At 42.6% G+C, this 18,821-nt stretch overlaps 1 protein-coding gene across 1 annotated transcript in view; it reads right to left on the bottom strand.

Moving 5' to 3' along the window:
- Positions 1 to 18,821, bottom strand: part of cadps2 (Ca++-dependent secretion activator 2) — a 294,438-nt gene that overhangs the window by 157,671 nt on the left and 117,946 nt on the right. Inside the window, 4 exon segments of the mRNA XM_032522241.1 lie at positions 6,172 to 6,372; positions 7,329 to 7,435; positions 8,075 to 8,124; positions 8,814 to 8,880. Coding sequence (XP_032378132.1) covers positions 6,172 to 6,372; positions 7,329 to 7,435; positions 8,075 to 8,124; positions 8,814 to 8,880 — 425 coding nt within the window.

Here is an 18,821-nt window from a genome sequence, read left to right as displayed (position 1 = left end):
TTCATTTTTACGTCACTTTGACAGCAAATAACTTTACATCTGAAGCCTTTAAAGACTATTTGTCCATTATGTACTACACATAATTTATAAAAGGCTCCATTATCTTGTATCTCACGTTGTGGCTCCGTAGCAGACGTTTCAGTAAAAATAGGCTAACGATTGTGTCATAACCACGAGACTTACTGTCGCATAGTCGACAAATCACCGTATTGTCAGGAGAAGCTCGCAGACAGTTTGGACTTCATCAGCTCTTTAGGTTTGATTACTAATGTTAACTAGCGTGTTAGTTAGCAGTAATTAGCATGTGCCTATGCTAATGTTAACTAGCATGTCAGTTAGCAGTAATTAGCCTGTGCCTATGTTAATGTTAACTAGCGTGTTAGTTAGCAGTAATTAGCATGTGCCTATGTTAATGTTAACTAGCATGTTAGTCAGCAGTAATTAGCCTGTGCCTATGTTAATGTTAACTAGCTTGTTAGTTAGCAGTAATTAGCCTGTGCCTATGTTATCTCCTAACATATACCTACCTCTCCGTCTCTGCTGATTGGGAATGATTGAGATTTCTCTTGCACAGCTACCAGAAGACTTACAGCTTCCAGACAGGTTGCTCACGTCACATCTACGTCTTCCAGCTCAGTTGGAGGCTGCGCAGTAAAGCTCAGCCATCACCGGGAAAGAGCTTCTAACAGACTTGACTGGTCTCTGTCCAGAACAACGGGATCTGTTGGTCCATTTCTTTAACTGTCTATGCACATTTCATGGTCTTCATTGGAAAATGGAGTAGTAAGTGCACGATTAGGTCACAAAAGGTTAAAATTATCTTAACGACGATGGCGTTATCTGAATTACAGAACAATAGTTTGGTGTGATGATCTGATATCAAATGATCGCTATCGGCCAAACAATCACACGTTTGTCCACGGCTGGAAGGAGAACATCATTTTAAAACATCAGTGTTTACAGGTAAAAGTTGTATAAAGCCTGTTGCTGCACAGGGAGATGTGCAAAATCGAATAAATGTCCTCAAGTGATGTCACTTGAGTCAGTGACTGGGCTTGTAGACATAGTAAGACCTAATAGTAAGACCTGATAGTAAGACCTGATAGTAAGACCTGACAGTAAGACCTGACAGTAAGACCTGATAGTAAGACCTGATAGTAAGACCTGATAGTAAGACCTGACAGTAAGACCTGATAGTAAGACCTGATAGTAAGACCTGATAGTAAGACCTGATAGTAAGACCTGATAGTAAGACCTGATTTTTAGACCTGATAGTCGTGAGCTTGCCAGACCTCTGTACAGAAACTCGCTCCTCATCCCCGCTGTAGGCAGACCAAACCGTCTTTAGTCCAGTTGCATTGTGGTTGATGTAGGCGCCATGTTTTGACAAGAATGAAGAATATGTTGAAGAAAAAAAAGAAGCTATCTCTCTATCTGCTGCATCGATTGTTGAACCTTTTTATTTAAAGTGTCTGTCATGATGTAGAAGTGTGATGCTAAATCCGTGCGGTGCTAAAATATAAAATGTGACTTTCAACTACTGTACGTGTGGTGTGTAAACGTCTATATCTTGGTGTCATATTTACAACATGAGTAAGGATGTTTGAGTGACTGTTGAGCAGTGTGTGTGTGTGTGTGTGTGTGTGTGTGTGTGTGTGTGTGTGTGTGTGTGTGTGTGTGTGTGTGTGTGTGTAGATTTCTACACTCAATCTCTCCATATCCATCTTGTCGGGGCTCCATTGGCATCATCACGGCAACAGTCACATCTATGTGACATCCTGCTGTGAGAGGTGGCGGCGGCCGCTGATGGCAGGTTATTGACGCAGACGAAGAGCAGGAGGAGGAAGGAGAGCGGTTCAGTTTCAGGTGCACCGGGCTGAGAGATGTGACTTGATCTGCCTGTCGGAGCGTGGTGGCGGCGGCGGCAAGGAGGATGTCAGGGCGAGCGGTGATGAAGATGTGGACAGACAAGGCCATCAGGCTCCGTCTGGCTGAGCGCGAGCTTCTCGTAGCACGGAGCGGAAAACCAACTCGACTCAAACTCAAAAGTTTAAGAGAAGCATACGAACGCGCCAGCAGCTGTACACTCGGGAGGTTAAGACTAACGGACAGTTTGGACGTCTCTCCTCAGGATCGTCCCCGTTGTCAAACCGACCACCTGCTTCTCCAGAAACACAGCTGACAGGTGTAAACATCTCCGAAAAACAACTTCAGGAGCAAGTCTTGACCCTCAACAGGCCCGTCCATTCATACCGAGGACAGACGTCCCACAGTCTGAGTGATGGAAGTTGATTTTAGGGTCAAAAGGCCGGAGCCCAACATCCTCAGCCTTAAATGATTTGCACTTGTTTGGACTTTGTTTGTGGTTCGTCTGAACGCTAGTCCATTTCAATTTTGTTTATGTGAACGGCTGAGCTGCAGTGAACAGGCGAGAAGGGGACAGGAAGCGATGTCTTCAGAGCTTTTTAAGCAACCTTGCAGTCATCCGTTTGTCCTTTTCATTAGAGTTCTCACTGCAAGAGCTAAAAACGGCATGAAGGCCAGCGGCTGAGATCTGCACACCAAGCAGCAAAACTCCTGAAACTGCATCAAGGTGAACGCCTGGTTTTGTTTTAAGGAACCTTCACTTGCTTTTCTTTCCTTTTTGCCGATGTCTCCAGTCTCCCCTCAATGATCTACTTCTTCAGGTTGTTGCTTTTCATCTCTGTCTCCAATGAGCTTACTTTTAGTCCTCAAGTAATTTCTTCTAACCCTGAAAATCTAATTGCGGTCTGTTGTTCTTTTGTCACGATCACAGCAGCTGCCAAGGCTGTTTGTCATCATTGCAGCATCCAACGTGCCAATACCACTGCACATACTCAAAAAAAACAAAATGGCCACCGTACAGAGGATAAACATGACATTTCCTTTGGAGTCACACACACACACACACACACACACACACACACACACACACACACACACACACACACACACACAACACACACACACAAACACACACACACACACACACACACACACACACACACACACACACACACACACACACACACACACACACAGAAACATTACAGCTTCACCCTTTAAGGTCAGAGGTGGCTATCGCTGTTGTTGATTTTCTTGATGCTACTGACAGGATACACTTTTAAATCCTATACTTTTAAAATAGTGCCAAAACAACTTTCTGCGACATTAAAGCACCCCGATTCTGCTCATTTTCAGGTTCATAATTGTATTTTGAGGTTGTACCAGAATAGGTTTACATGGTTTCATTAAAAAAAAAAAAAATATTTGTGATTGTATATATATATATATATATATATATATATATATATAGTACACACACACACACACAACACAGGGTGAAAAGAGGAGCTGCAGCAATGTGCAGTACAACAAAAATTTGGTGTTTTTCAAAATTAAACCATGCAACCCTATTCTGATATAACCTCTAAATACAATTATGAACCTGAAAATGAGCATAATATGAGCTCTTTAAAAAATGCAATGATAAGTTATGGTACTAAATGAATTATTTTTACAGTATAGCGCCCCAATTATTTGTAATGAAAAGCCTGCTTCAGTGTGAGAACAATGTTTGACATCAGCTGTCCTTTTATCTGACTGTCAAGAAAAACGTAACTACATTTCTAAGCTTCTCCAGACTCTGTATAGTCACGATGGACTTAATATGCAGGTTTTATTTTATCCTACACTGGCATTTTTGCTCTTCATTTTACAGTTTTAGCGAGTAGACTAAACAAACCCCCATTTTCGCCTGTCATAATAATGCAATCTGTATCTGCCTACCTTACCTGAATAAAGATGTTAAAGCCTGAGTGACTACACCCGTATGCAAGCTGAGGATCTACAGAGCAGCATCTATTCAGCACAGTGACCACAGTAGGAGTCAGCAGCCTGTGTGTGAGTCTCTTACACGACAGTGTTCACTCGCTCACACTGGTCAATCCAATCTGATGCCAGTTGGTGCTTTGTGCTCCGAGATGATTCTGACGACACAAACCAGGAAAACAGTCTCGAACTGGAGACAAACCAAGGGGAGATGATGTTCTCTCACCGTGTCACTGATGTAAACCGTTAAAGAGAGACGAATAACCGCAGCCATTAATATGAAAGTCAAGACGGGAGAATTGTGATTTTATTAGTGTGTGTGTGTGTGTCCTTGTCAGTATGCACACATGCAATTATTTGTGTTATATAACCTCCACATTTCATGTTGATAAAAAAATGCCTGCAAGGCGAGCACAGACAAAGATTTAGATTCAGAAACAAGATTGTTATTAAAGAGAGAATGAATTTCCATCATGAACATTACACACACAACACAACAAACACACCACACACACACACACACACACACACACACACACACACACAGCGCCACTTAGCACCCGCTTAAGAGCTATTTCAGGGACACCTTCCATTTCCTCCTGCAGACAGCGTGTCACCACCTTTTGCCATTAACGCATAAATCGATTCCATTAACCGCTAACGAGCGGCGGCGACAACGGGCCGCGCCCGCTCCAAATTACACAAATACTGCCGTAATCAGCTCTCAGTAGGAAGCCCTTTATGTCGCCATCCTCCCCACACAGATAATGAATGAAATGATTTGTGGGTGAAGGGGAGGACGAGTAGGTAAAGAAAGAACATGATATTTGGAAGAAAGAAAGCAAATGAATGACAGGGGAAGTCTTAAGGAAATACATAAAAACAGGAGAAAAAAAAGGAAACCTGTCAAGTTTTTTTAACCACCATTGTGGAGCGATATCTTTACGAGAGGTGTCCATTTAAAGAAAACTTTAGATGGGTTAATGAGGGGAGAAGGGAGGTTAGTGTGACAGAGAGTAATGAAGAAAGAGAGGAAGAATGGAAGAAGAAGGAAACTAGAATGGCACTCGGAGAGCGCAAACCTTCGCCAAGGCCAACGGCGGACTGACGTGATGTGGAAAGAACGTGGACGCTACAAAGACCATGTGTTTACACTACAGATAGATGTTTCCAGTATTTGCGAGAAGAGGAAGAGCAACGGAAACGGATAAGGTGAGCCATTGTATGATCAAACTCATTTGTCCGATTGTTCCGTCATCATGTGAGCGCAACACAAAAGCTTATCTCACTCGCATGTTACCAAATGTGATTAAGAACTCATGCACCAGCCCTGCGATTCAGAGGGGTTCGGTCCCTGGCCTTACAGCACCCGTCCACCAGGTTTCATTCATATCTGGCCACTGCCTCCTCCGCAAACAAACCGAAAGCAGACATGTAACCTCCTGGCTGGAGGTAGTAATAACCATTACAGGGAAGAAAACAATGAAGATTAGAAGAAAGGAGGGAATAGAAGAAGAATAAAGATAAAGATAGATATTATTGTGTGACTTTGTTGAATCTAAACCAAGCCTTTAAAACACCAAAGTCACACAATAACCTAAACAGACCAGCAACCCATGTGTTCTGTGTTTTTGTCAATGGAGTCTGGAGGCTTTGAAGAGAGCACAGCTAACTGCTTCAGTTCCCCGTCGTAAAGGGCCGTCTAGCAGCAAAGCGCTGAAAATCCTCTAAATATAGAGTACCCTTAAACTGATATTGATTTCTTTAGGTGTCTCAAAAACGTGTAGCTGCTGCCCCCCCCCGTCCACAGCAGTACATGGCTTTGCTTCCGTGTCGGTACTCCTGTCTGCTTCTCCAAACTGCCTTTGACACACATTTCTTTCTTTTTGATGTGACGTGTATATGAATAAAAACACATGCTATGAGCTCACTCTTGTGTTTTGCAAATGCAGCTCCACAGGGCATTTTTCCTTGCCATAGATTTCTGTTTCATTTTGCCTCCATCGTTTTGGTTTGTGTGCGTGTGCATTTTTCACTTAAACATTATTAAAGATGTTGTGTGGGCAGTGGATTCTGCACTATTGCCCACTGGATTACCAGTAGGACCAGCTGTAGTTGCTAATAAAGTTGTGTGTGTGTGACTCTGCACTTTCCACTAATTAAAATTTAGAGCAACGTTTTATTTTCAGGGTGTTTCAGTACTTTTTACTTGCACAGACAGTCTGAGCCTTGAAAACTTACTTCACTACATCCTTTGTCTATTCGGCAGTTTTTGCTGGTTTCATTTTGAGATGATAAACTGTGAGAATCAGAACCTACTGATGGGGGACGCCGGTTTCTGAAGTCCTCCTTTGCAGTTTGTGGTTTTGTTCTGCAGCGGTGGGACCGGTTTGTAGGACTGCCCGGTGGCTCGGTACATGGCCTGGACCCACAGCATCCGGTCCTGCTCGTCGTCACAGGCAAACATCACCAGATCGCCCTCCTTCACCGCGTTGAAGAACACCCGGCCGCCCTGCAGGCCTGAGGAAGAGGAGGAGGAGAAGGAAAATAGCTAAAAGGCTTTGGAGGTTCTGCAGGTTTCACCAAGTCAAATTATTGACTTTTCAAGACCAATATGATTACAACATAAGACCTTTCTCACAACATCAACTAAACCCTAAGTTTTATCAAAGCAAGTATCTTGCACTTTCCCAAAGCAGAAGAATAATATATATATATATATATATATATATATATATATATATATATATATATATAAATTGACATTAGAACATTAGCGTTTGTGATTTTTATGGATAAAACCATCCATCCATCCATCTCCATCTCCAGTAGGGGACCCCAAACTTCCCTTTCCCGAGCCACATCAACCAGCTCCGACTGGGGGGTGCCCAGGCGTTCCCAGGCCAGGTTGGAGATATAATCCCTCCACCTAGTCCTGGGTCTTCCCCGAGGCCTCCTCCCATCTGGACGGGCCTGGACCACCTCCCTAGGGAGGCCTCCAGGATAAAACCAAGTCACAGTAATGTAAGCCATTGAGCTGTAGTTGTTTCGGTGCTCACCCATTAACTGTGGTTTGACTTGGGTTTTCATTTCTAATAACCAGGGCTGTAGGGGGCGTCAAATCTTTCTTTGAATATGGAAACTAAACCTAAACTTCATTATGTCAGAAAGAACAACGAGACAGCATTGACGTATAGAAGGTAGGGGACCGGAGGCTAACCCGGACGTGAGATCAGGACTTCAGCTCTCAATTACATCAATATTGCAATGATTTATAGATCCATTTATTATTAAGTCCAACTAAAGCCTCAGACCTGAGGGAGTTGTGGATTTTGACAGCAAAAGAAACGTGAGCATTTTGAACCTGGATGCTTTCTCTCCTCCAGCAGTGTGTGAGCTCGGATGTGTGTGTGTTCCAGTGTAAAGCTTGTGAGGTTTGATGAAGTCAGTGAGACGGCGCCGGTGTGTTCAAGTACCTGGTTGAGGGTCACAGTAGTCCACCGTGTAGCCCTCCAGCTGCATCAGCTCCTGGGGCTCGGCCTTCTTCTCTCGTAGCTGCACATGGCAATGTGTACTGACTCCCCTACACACACACACACACACACACACACACACACACACACACACACACACACACACACACACACACACCACACACACCACACACACACAAACACACACACACACACACACACACACAACACCACACACACACACACAACACACACACACACACACACACGTCTTGTTTACAACTCAAGATATAATTTATGGTCACAGAGTAGCAAAGAAATTGAACATATCACTTAACATAGTCATTTAATACCTACAAATAAATACACGCAACCCCACGCACACACACACCACACACCCCACCCACCCCACACACACACACACAGCGCCACTTAGCACCCGCTACCCAATATTGGATAGGGTTGAGGTCAGAGCTCTGTGCCAGTCGAGTTCTTCTACAAAAAAACTGGGAAATGTCTTTATTGACTTGTCTTTGAGCAAGTGGACAATGGACAGGAATAATGTCTTTTGTCTACTTGTTTATTTGTGTATGTCCACTGTTGTGTTTCTATCACAGTATGTATCCATCCTTCCCGCTTTTATTCAAATAAAAACATTTGATCGCAAAAAAAGACAATAGACAGGGACGTCCAATACCTGCAAATATTGACCTTATTATCTGTTTTTCTACATATAATAATGTTCTCACGTGTCCCTTACACTGCACACGTGAGCAGATGTTTTATTTCCTGCAGCCATCTTGGTTTGATAGAGTGAATAAAACATTTTTCACACCATCAGGATAGAAGAGTCTTTGAGGATTGTTGTCAAACACATAATCAGGCAGAATTACTAAATATGGAAGATACTCAGCCTGGGGATTCTAGCTTTTGATCTGAAGCAGAGGGGGAAACACAGACTAGTACTACAACTACTTCACAATGAAAAGACTGAACTTGAAAGTAAACGTCTGCCCTCAGACTCAACGATCCTGAGTGATCCCTCCGGGCTCAGAAAGGGAAAACCGGCTGAAGTGAATCAGCGTAAATGGGAATTTAAGAGAACTAAATTCAATTAACGTTGCTTCAGCAGGACTCTTTTGCTCCTTTTCAAGGAGAGAGACTGAAATGAGAGGATTGTCTTTAATAACGTGGGGGGAAAAACATTTTCATATTTTACCTCTATCGCCTCTCTTTTTAAAACTGCAAAATCCAAAAAGGAAACAAAATAGGAGCAGTTTGAGGAGGTTTTTTTCTGAAGGCTGAAGGTTTGATCTAATGCCTCCTAAATACACACAAACTTGTGTTTAATAAGGCTGTTCATATGTGCACTGATGCTGGAGCTGGTAAAACCCCTGCTTGATATTTAATATTATTTAGTTTACCAACGTCAGCCAGACGCCGTGCATCTGATGTCAGCTGTACTTTTATCTCTCATCGGTTTCTTACCTGAACAAGAACAAAATATCTTTTTTTCCAGCGTTTCCAGACTCTCTGTCCCAGGGCGTACAGGTACCTGAAACACAAACAACATTTTTTACAGTTTATTAATAAACCAGATATTCACGTGTTGCAAGTCTCTCCAATTGTGAAGATTTGCTGCTTTCCTCAGTTTTTAAACCACTGCTTAGTGAATGTCTTCAGGTGTTAAAACCTTTGGTAGGAATAAAACAAGACCATTGAACTCTGGGAAACTGTGATGGACATGTTTTACCATGATCTGCTAAATTAGATCAAACAATGATGTGGATGCGCTGCTGGCTCACACATGCAGGCGTCCTTTAGATACGTCAGGTCAGGGGGCGTAGCTGGAATTTCAGAAGTGAGCGGGACAGACTGTTCAGGAGGAGGATTTTTATTGAAAGATCCTCTTCCATTTGTCTCTCCAAACCGGGGATTCAGGGTAGCCTAGATTTCATTTCTGATGGAAACACTGACATTTCCATAAACCGTTTCATACAGTTTTACTGGCGCATCTCGGCCAATGGGAGACCTGCTAACATTTGAACTGGCCACACGGAGGCAGAGCAGGGCAATGAACCACATATCGGTACGAAGTTCCTCAATATGCAAATAAATAAGACATTTTTTCCCCATTTAAATCCATTTCTAACAAGGACACTGGACGTATTTTGTTGAAGGGGGTGCAGTGCATTTATATGAGTGGGGTTGTGTGTGTTTGGGGAGGGCATGACGTGAGTAACATACACACATCCCTACATATGGTGCGTTCAAATCAACTCAGACCCGTCCCCCACATACCCTGTGTCCGCTACGCTTTGCTTCAAGAAGAAAAGAAAAAAATACAAATTTTCTTAAAAAAACAAAAGGTCTTCATCAGGGTCATCGTCAGCCCCGCTGAAGACATTAAAAACATTGCTTAATGTGGTATATTAGCCATTCAAAATATACAAAAAACTGTTATTGCATATTAAATTCAGGCACAATTAAAGAAATAAAAATGATCTACAATATAAATGCACAATTATGTAATTATCTTTGTGATTTTGGTTTTCTTGGAAAATCTAAATAATTTTTTTTTATTCATTCCAGGGAGGCATTGTCTTACGCTCATTCTTTTGAATGAATAAACAGAATTGATATATTGATAGCAAAATACAGAGATTATAAAGACAACAGGAGCAGTTTCCTAATTGAAGTAATTCTAAAACTTGTCCCGGGTAAGATGGCCGCCTAATGCTTTCATCCTGGAATAGCAAGTCAGAATTACAGGTCATCTATTGTTTATATCTATAGCTGCAACACATCGGGTCGTTTGTAATAAATATCAACATTTAAAATAAAGGCAGGTTGATTTTGCACCATCCCTACAGTGTGCCTGGGATTGTTCTTCTTGGTTTTTGAGGAAAGTTGCATTTTATATTTTTTGAGGCCTTATTCGTGCAATGAGCCTTTTACAAGACAGACCCAAACAACTGGAAGAACGACAAGGAAACAAAGGGAGGACGGATCAACAGATTCATCAATAAGGAAAATAACTGTGGTCCCTTGTGAGGCTATGCAGGCGACACTTTTAATAATCCAAGGGAATGAGGCATTCAACTTGAAGGTAGCTACAAATAAAAAAATAAAAAAAATAAAATAAAAACAGAACAAAGAATATAATCGAGCACACAAATTTAAAAATTGCAGGAAGCATTTATCTACATTTCTTTTCCTCTGGACACCTCCCAGCAGATCCAGTTGTGTTGAAATGGAGACTTTGAAGATCCCCAGCAGTCTGTTCAGGCAGCAGGTGACACTCCCGACATATGAAGTTTATGATATTATATTAACGCAAAACAACAACAACCAGGATCACATTCTATCAGGATCGATTTGAAAGCTCATTGATGCGCGTCCTCATTATTTTTCTATCACGGCGTATTGCACCGCATTATGCCCCCCCCTCCCGCAGCTGTGGACGTTATTAACACATTCACTTCCTCCCCCAGTGTGAAAGTTAAAAAGGAGACAAGTAATGAGTCCGGAGCCGAGCGAGGCGGGGACACGGACAGCCGCTCGCCGGAGACGTCTCGAGGAAGAGGGAAGAATGACCAGCGTGGCCTCGCGATCAATGGCTGCTCCCCGGGCCTCCTGAAGCGTGGGACACAGGCAAGTGCAAGTGAGGAAAATCAATCGATGGTGAGACCTCTTTCTTCAGCCCTGCCGCGCGCCCTCAAAGAAAAGGCCTCCAGTCCAGGCTGCGCAGCGTCTGGCCACGAGAATCTGGGCCAGTCTGCGCGGCTCCGGGTCAACACGTGGCACCGCTCGGCGGCCCACTTGTGAAAAAGGATTTTGTCCGTCCGTCCGTCCGTCCGTCCGTCCTCCTGCAGGGTTTCAGACATCCATTCAGCCCGCACACCGCCACGGGGACGGACCGCAGACTCCACAGAGTTCACTGCAGGCATTTAACGGTCCTCACTGCAAAAAACCATCCATCTTTAACTGGTCATTTAGCTGGAGATTCACACTTTAAGCTCTTTCTTTTTTTTGAACAGAGTGATTGACATTGGACTTATTTTATTAATAAAAACCATCTAAAATGACTAAAAATAAACCTGAAGACAGATCACTGCCCCCGAGTCAAAGATTTGTGTCTTACAGGCTCACAACGTGGTAGAATAATATAAAAAAACATTCAAGATATGAGAGTAAATGATCTGGAGGACCGGAGATTATTCATAGTGGCAGAAATTCCCATTGTTTCATACAATATTTTTTTCATAGTTTTGAATTGATTTCCACCATGTGAGTGGAAAGTAGTTCTTTCTCCTGCAAAAATTACAACATAACATCACCCACTTTAGGCGTTTTATTTTTTACTTTTTAAAAAAGTCTTAGTGAAACTGGCAGAATTATACTTAATATAAAGTCAAGGTAATCTTTTTCAGTTTTCTGTAAATTATAAAATCTCATCAGATTGGCTCATTTTTCCATATGTTTAAATAAGAGAACATATATATTTTTGCACATTAATAATGATGCAAACGACTAGTTATACATTACTTTATTTTTTGTTTGACCAGCAGAACAAAAAGGCCAACATATTTAGTTTCGGCACCAAATTAGTCTTTAATTGGCAGATCATTTTCTACTGGTTTCACTGGAGTCATTTCCACTGGTGGAGGGAGACGGGGACAAACAACTCCCTTATAAGGAGTTATTTACTTTTACAGAAATGCATTTCCTTTAAAAAAAAAAGAGAAAAGGTAAGTTTTCAGTTATATTTTCAGTCTCCCAATTCACCGGGTCCCTGCCCCCCCCCCTCCTGAAAGCAAACCTCCGTAGTTACCAACCATTCTGTTATAAAGAGCCTGTTGTGTTATGCTTCTGGATTTCATAAAATATCACAAAGTCATGGAAATCCTAAACCATGGACCGCGGGCTGCACTGGGATCACAGTCAGATCCAGTGTTCCCTCCCAGTCCAACGTATCCGACTTCCCCTGAGCTCCAAAACACGACTCCAAACAGGATGAAGGAGGAATATTATATCCGGGATTTTACTGGTCGCAACCGAAAAACAGAAATGTGTCATGTGCACTCAATTTGAAATGTCACGATGGAAACGGACCCAGTTCCCCTCAGTGACCCCCCATGTGAAGAACCTCACCGCAGCGGGAGACGGACCACAACATATCTTCACTGTCGCAACGCTTTCAAAATGCAACACAATATTAACTGTGTTCAATGACGGTCTGTGAATTAAAATGCGCCTCTGATGTCCCTTTTTCCCCTCTGAAAGTAAAACTGTCTCCTGCATCTGCCAGCCTTTTAAAGCTTTTACAACTTCCAGAACATGCTCAGGTCTGATCCCACGAAAACAAAGGCAAATACTACAATAAGACTAGTTCCTGCTTGCTCTCTTTGAGCAGCATGCATATCCAGTGTCAGTCGGCCTGGATGAGTCTTTCTGGTAATCTTGAAATGTGTGAAGAGTTTTTTTTGTTTTTGTTTTAAAATTCAGAAATGCAGCATGCTGTTGCCAGTGTTAGTCTTTGGATCAAAGACTAACAGTGAAAACAGCTTCACATAACCTAAATGGGGGAAAAATAAAACACAGGATGACACCTTTCAGCAGGTGGATCACACATTGTGTCTTTTATAAATCAGAAATGACAGAAAGATAACAGTAAGAGACGGGGGACTCTCAGGGAGACTAACACTGACCCCTTGTGGAGGGTTTTGAAAGCTGCACCACATCTGTATGCTTCATTCTGGTGTTATCAGAGCTGTCTGACCCCCGCGGTGTTTGTTATAGAAACAGAGGCTGTGGGCTCCTGCAGGAGGTTGTTAGGACGAAAAGGGATGTCAAGAAGGGAAAACTGAGGAGGAAACATCCAGCAGAGACCCTCAGACTCCCAGATATCCTCCTCTGCAGTCACATTTACTCGATTGTAGTCTCGCATTGCAAGACCGTCCTCCACAGCGCTGCGGAGGAGGGTGTGGCTAGTCCACACAGCCTTCCGAGATGGGAGTAAAACCTGCTCAGGTTTATTGGCATTTCTTTAAACCAATCAGAATCATCTTTGCGCCCGACAGAAACAACGGTGCCTCTGCGAAATAGCCTCGGGAAGGAACTTGTTTTGGTGGAACGTGTACATTTAAAAGTTCGTTGTATGCATCTGTTTTATACAATAATATTTTTGCACAAGTGCAGTGACTATATGCTTGTATTTAGGTCTGTGTGTGTGTGGATGTACAGTATGTATGTGTATATATGTAGCCATGCACATACTTAGTTTGTCTTACTTTTATACATGCTTCATTGTCCCTTTTTATTTCATTTCAATTATTACTATTATTTTTTTGTATTTACATTTTTTTTTTTCTTTACATAAATCACAATTGCACTGAAAATTGTTGCTTGAAAAAAATGCTAATTAACAGTTTTGTAAATGAAAAAATTAAACAGAAAACTCAGATTGGACAGAGTCTAGCTACCAGGACGCCCCACTAGGTCGGTCCCACAGGCACCTATTCCACTTCCTCCATACAAGAACAACTTGGGTCAGAAACCTTTTTTCTATCCATACACCAAGATTTGGAAAGACATCCCACATCACATCAGGACACCATCATCCATCACATGTTTTAAAAAGGCCAAACAGCTCCTTAACAGCTACACTTGCACGCATTAATTCTTAATTACTTAAGCATTAATTTGCATTAATTCTCGCGTGTTGTCCACGCCGAGCTGATATCTTGTATAAATGTCTTCTCCTTATGTAACTATGTTGTTGTTTTAGTTGTCTAAATTTGTCTTTCCATATCAATGTCCTGTATAAATGTCTGTCCCGACGTGCTCTAACCATGTTTCTGCAGAACAGGAACCGGCTGAAAACCAAACATTTGGATCAGCTGTGGCTGTGCAGAACGATGAATGGGCAGTTTTTTAATTTTAATTTAATTTTTTAAATTTTAATCTGTTTATTAATCCCCAATGGGGAAATTACAATTTACACTCTGTGTCCACACTTGTTAGTAGTCACGCACAGTCCTGAACTACACATGCTCAGGATCTGTACATGCACTAATGGAGAGATGTCAGAGTGAGTGGACTGCCAGCCGAACCAGCACCGGGGTACGGGGGGGTACGGTGCCTTGCTCAACAGCACCTGGCTGTGCCCAGGAGGTGAAGTGGCATCTCTCCAGCCACCAATCCACACTCCCTTCTTTTTGGTCCATACAGGGACTTGAACCCTCCGGTTCCCAACCCAACTCCCTCTGGACTGAGCTACTGCCACCCCCAAAGATAGAAAGATAGATTTTAGGATTCATCAGCTGAAGGGGGGGGGGATTCCCGAGCTCACCTTAACTCACTGTTTAACACGTGGACCTACAAGCAGTGTCCATTAATGAAACTTAGCATATTCATAAAGTTGGCGTTTTCAATCAGTGACTGGCAGTAGATGTAACTTCAGAATCTGTGAGTAGTGTATTGAACCTAACATGATCTTTGATCCTGCTCTTCTCTACGGCATCCAAATACTCCAAACACAACGAAATATTACCACAACACACACACACACACACACACACACACACACACACACACACACACACACCCCTTGTGGATTTGTGTATTAGGCTTTGCTGCCATCTTCTGGCAGAGAGTCAGAACTACACAACATACACACTGCTTCAATAGGATTTATACCTTTGAGTCTTTTACAGTGAGAGTACTTTCAGTTCAGATTGTGAGTGGAGTTAGAGCCGAACACTGAATCAGTAACAATCTGAAATCTGTAATTAAATCATCTAAAATCTCTTATTGAGGGACTGACAACGATCAAGTAACATTTATCTGAGGCTGAAAGCCCCGCTGGATGAAAGCAGCAGTGAGCTCATTCCACATTTTACCTGTCTGATGAAAAGTTAAAACTGTAAAATCTTTTCATCTATAATAAACTTGTAAGACAGGAGTAGAAAATGCAATAACGTAGTTTAATATCGTGTTTGTAATAAACAATCAGATATCAAAGTGCACTCCGTTCTGCATTTCTGCTGCTTTTAGTATTCTGCTGAAAAACAATTGATTGTTGAATTTAAAACAAAAGGAAATATTTTCCAACAGTCTTCTATTGAACAACTTGAACATTGAATTGAATATAAAAGGCAGCATAACAAAAAGAATGACAGTTACATTTAAAAATGTGTCTTAAGCGTGTATTGTATCAATGTGTATTGCGCCAGTTCATATTCAAAGTCAAAGTCAAAATACTTCTATTGGTCTCCCTAAGGAGAAATTTGTTTTGGACATTGAGGAAAATTGCAGATTTACAATTTTCTGTACTAAATAAGATGAAAGCCATACTTCAAAACAAAAACAATTTCATTCATCCTTTTCATCCCTCACAATCACAGGTATACATTAATAAATTCGTTCATCGCTGCTCATTATTGAGCTTAACTGAACATAAGGACTCCCCGGAGTCCTTATGTTCTTTTTTCACCAGCATGTTCCCTCGGATCAGAGAGGCTCCGAAATCAGGGTAGCAGCTATCGCCATGGTCCCGCTACACGTTCTGCGGTGCCATGTTCAACTGCTACACTGCAGTGCCGCTACGTCCTGCTGCGTCCTGCTACGTCCTGCTACGTCCTGTACGTCCGCTACGTCCTGCTACGTCCTGCTACGTCTGCTACGCCTGCTGGCCTTGTAATGCCGCACAGCGTCCTGCTATGTATGAACTACTACAAAGACGCTACAAATACTAATTTTTTTACTTTTGTTATTGCCACTCTCATTCTAACCCCAACGGCCGTCAGACACCGCCTACCAAGAGCCTGGGTCTGACCGAGGTTTCTGCCTAAAAGGAAGTTTTTCCTCGCCACTGTCGCACTGTGCTTGCTCTGGAGGAAACTACAGAACTGTGGGTCCTTGTAATTTGGAGTGTGGTCTATCTGTAAAGGGTCTTGAGATAACTCTTGTTATGAATTGATACTATAAATAAAATTGAATTGAATTGAATTGAATTAACTGCGAGAGGGCCAAATGAGTGCTGATGATAAAACGATAAGCTGTGCAGCCCTACTTTGGATCCTAAATTGCAGCACCACCGCTTTCACAATCTACTCACAGGGGTCAAGCCTGATGACAGGATTCAAACCTCATCGGATTGTTTCACAACACACACACACCCCCATGCCCTATCAAACACACCCTTCCTCCCTGCATTCGTGTCTCCAAGCTTCCCCAGATGGTGGACACCTCTCAAACGAAGCCAGGCGAGAGTCATTCACCTAAATGAGACACCGTGCTCCGGAGGCGCCATTTCAAATCGCCGTCAATTAAATGCGACGTTTGGCACAGCTGCCGTGGTTTATATACTCCAGCTGTGTCTCACGCCTCTTTTATGCGCCACAGTTGCCGAAAAAATGTCAGCAAAAGGACACACCTGTGCATCCTCGCTCACAGCTACACCGATGGGCCTCCTCTCTCCGTCAGGTGCATTTCAAGAAACGAGACGTCCTTTAAGATGGCACACGGAGACCAGTTTCAAGGTCACGGGCAGGAGGAGAGAGAGGAGACGAGGAGCCACAAAACACAGTTATCATCTCACTATCACTAGTGTGATCACTAGGGGCGGGGGGGAATAATCTATACATTATGGTATCGCAATATTTTCCGTGGCAATACAGTATCGATACACAGATAACTAGTATCAATCTGTTATTAAATATATGTTGTTAGTTTGTCTATATCCCATTATGCAGCAATAACATTGAAGTGAGAGGAACAACAGGTGTTGACAAAGTGGACATCATTTGAAAATTAAGGACAAATTAGAAAAAAGGGTAATAATTGCAATGCATCGCAGATTATTGCAGAATATGGTTAAAAATTGCAATAATATTGTATCATGTCACCAGTGTCGTGGTGTTATCGCAGCGTGAGGCCTCTGGTGAGTCCCTCCACTAGTGATCACATGCCCAGACTGAGCCGGCTGCTTCTGCTTCCTGGATCTGACCAGCAGGTGAAGCTGTCGGCCTGCACAACGAGACTCTGATGTGGTGGAAGTCCCAGAAACACCATGTTGTGGTGAGACGAGACCAAAGGCACAGCTCAGACTCCTCCTGGTCCTTCGTGGGTCCCAGGTCAGGTGGCGTGGATATCTGGCCAGCGTCTACTAAATCTAACCTTTTCATGCATGATTTGTCTCCGGAAAGATTCAGGGAGTGTAGACCGCTGCATGATAAGGGACTGTTTGGTTTTAGGATTGTCCCCTTTTGGAGGTCCGTGGAAACTAGAGATGTTTCCGATTCCAATGTTCCTACCGAGACCTTCCTCCACAGCGCTTTGAAGGAGGGTCTGGCTAGTCCACACAGCATTTTGAGATGAGAGAAAAATGTGCTCTGGTTCATTCATCATGGGCGGCGATAAGCGCCGTATAGAGCAAAGGCGCCTCTGCAAAACAGCCTAAGGAAGGAACTTGTTTGGTGGAACATGTACGATCAAAGGTTGTTTTTTTTAATCGTGCAACAGAAAACTCAACGCAGAGATCTGAGGAGGAGTTAACCAGAGTCCTCAGAAATCCATCGGAGTTTAAAATGCAAACAAAGCCCGAGGTAACGGATACCTGGCCTAAATGACTGAAATCTGGTGGAATTCCCATCGGCAACAGAGCAATCCCCGAAGTGGAAGGTTGTGGATGTCGACCAGGCTCTAGGTGACCATCTTCTGTTGTGGCACCATCGATATCTTGGTATTACGCCAACTTGACAGCATGCGCTAGAGATATATGCATCAGGGAAACACACAGCCCCTCAGAGTTGAGGACAACACTGCAGCAGAGCACACTGTGGCTAAACTGTACTGTGTACCTTAATCTCCTCGAACGAGATCAATAAATATGTATGTGTAAGACATCAAAGTCTCCCAAACCTTCATTTATCCAGAAATTAAGCTGCTACTGAGTTTTTCCATAACCGTATTGTATTTCCATATTGCGCAGCTGCAGTTTCCCCAGGAAATCACAGCTATTGGCATGTGTATTTTACATTTTAACGTTGCAATTTTAGAGTCTTTAACAAGAAAGATATCATCAGTCAGCAAGTCATAAAGACTAATGAGTCTTTGACTTTGAGGTTTCTTACTAGTTATTTTGTTTCATTTTCTAAAGAAGTTGCATTTGAACTTGTTCAAGGTTTATTTTGCCAAGTTAACAACACAGCCGAAGGAAGAGAGCGATTGGAAATGTCTGTTCTGCATCATCACACAATGATCACAAAACAAAAAAACTGTAATTTTCTGAAAACGTTCTGGTAGGAAATAGACTGCATATTGTATGATGTCCACTAGTTCACGAATAAATGGAAACTGACTCAATGACAGCAGGACAAATATGCAAGTTTGTTCAAAAAGTAAAATAAAACTACGAAGGGTTAGGGCTAACCCTTTCATTTTTTCCACTATCTTCCGAGACTCTGGAACAAGTTACCCCCTGATATACGT

This window comes from Etheostoma spectabile, chromosome 8, assembly GCF_008692095.1.
Source record: "Etheostoma spectabile isolate EspeVRDwgs_2016 chromosome 8, UIUC_Espe_1.0, whole genome shotgun sequence".
Taxonomy (NCBI): Eukaryota; Metazoa; Chordata; class Actinopteri; order Perciformes; family Percidae; genus Etheostoma; species Etheostoma spectabile.
Note: the sequence above shows the minus strand (reverse complement) of the source record. Positions and strands in the feature narration are given on the sequence as shown.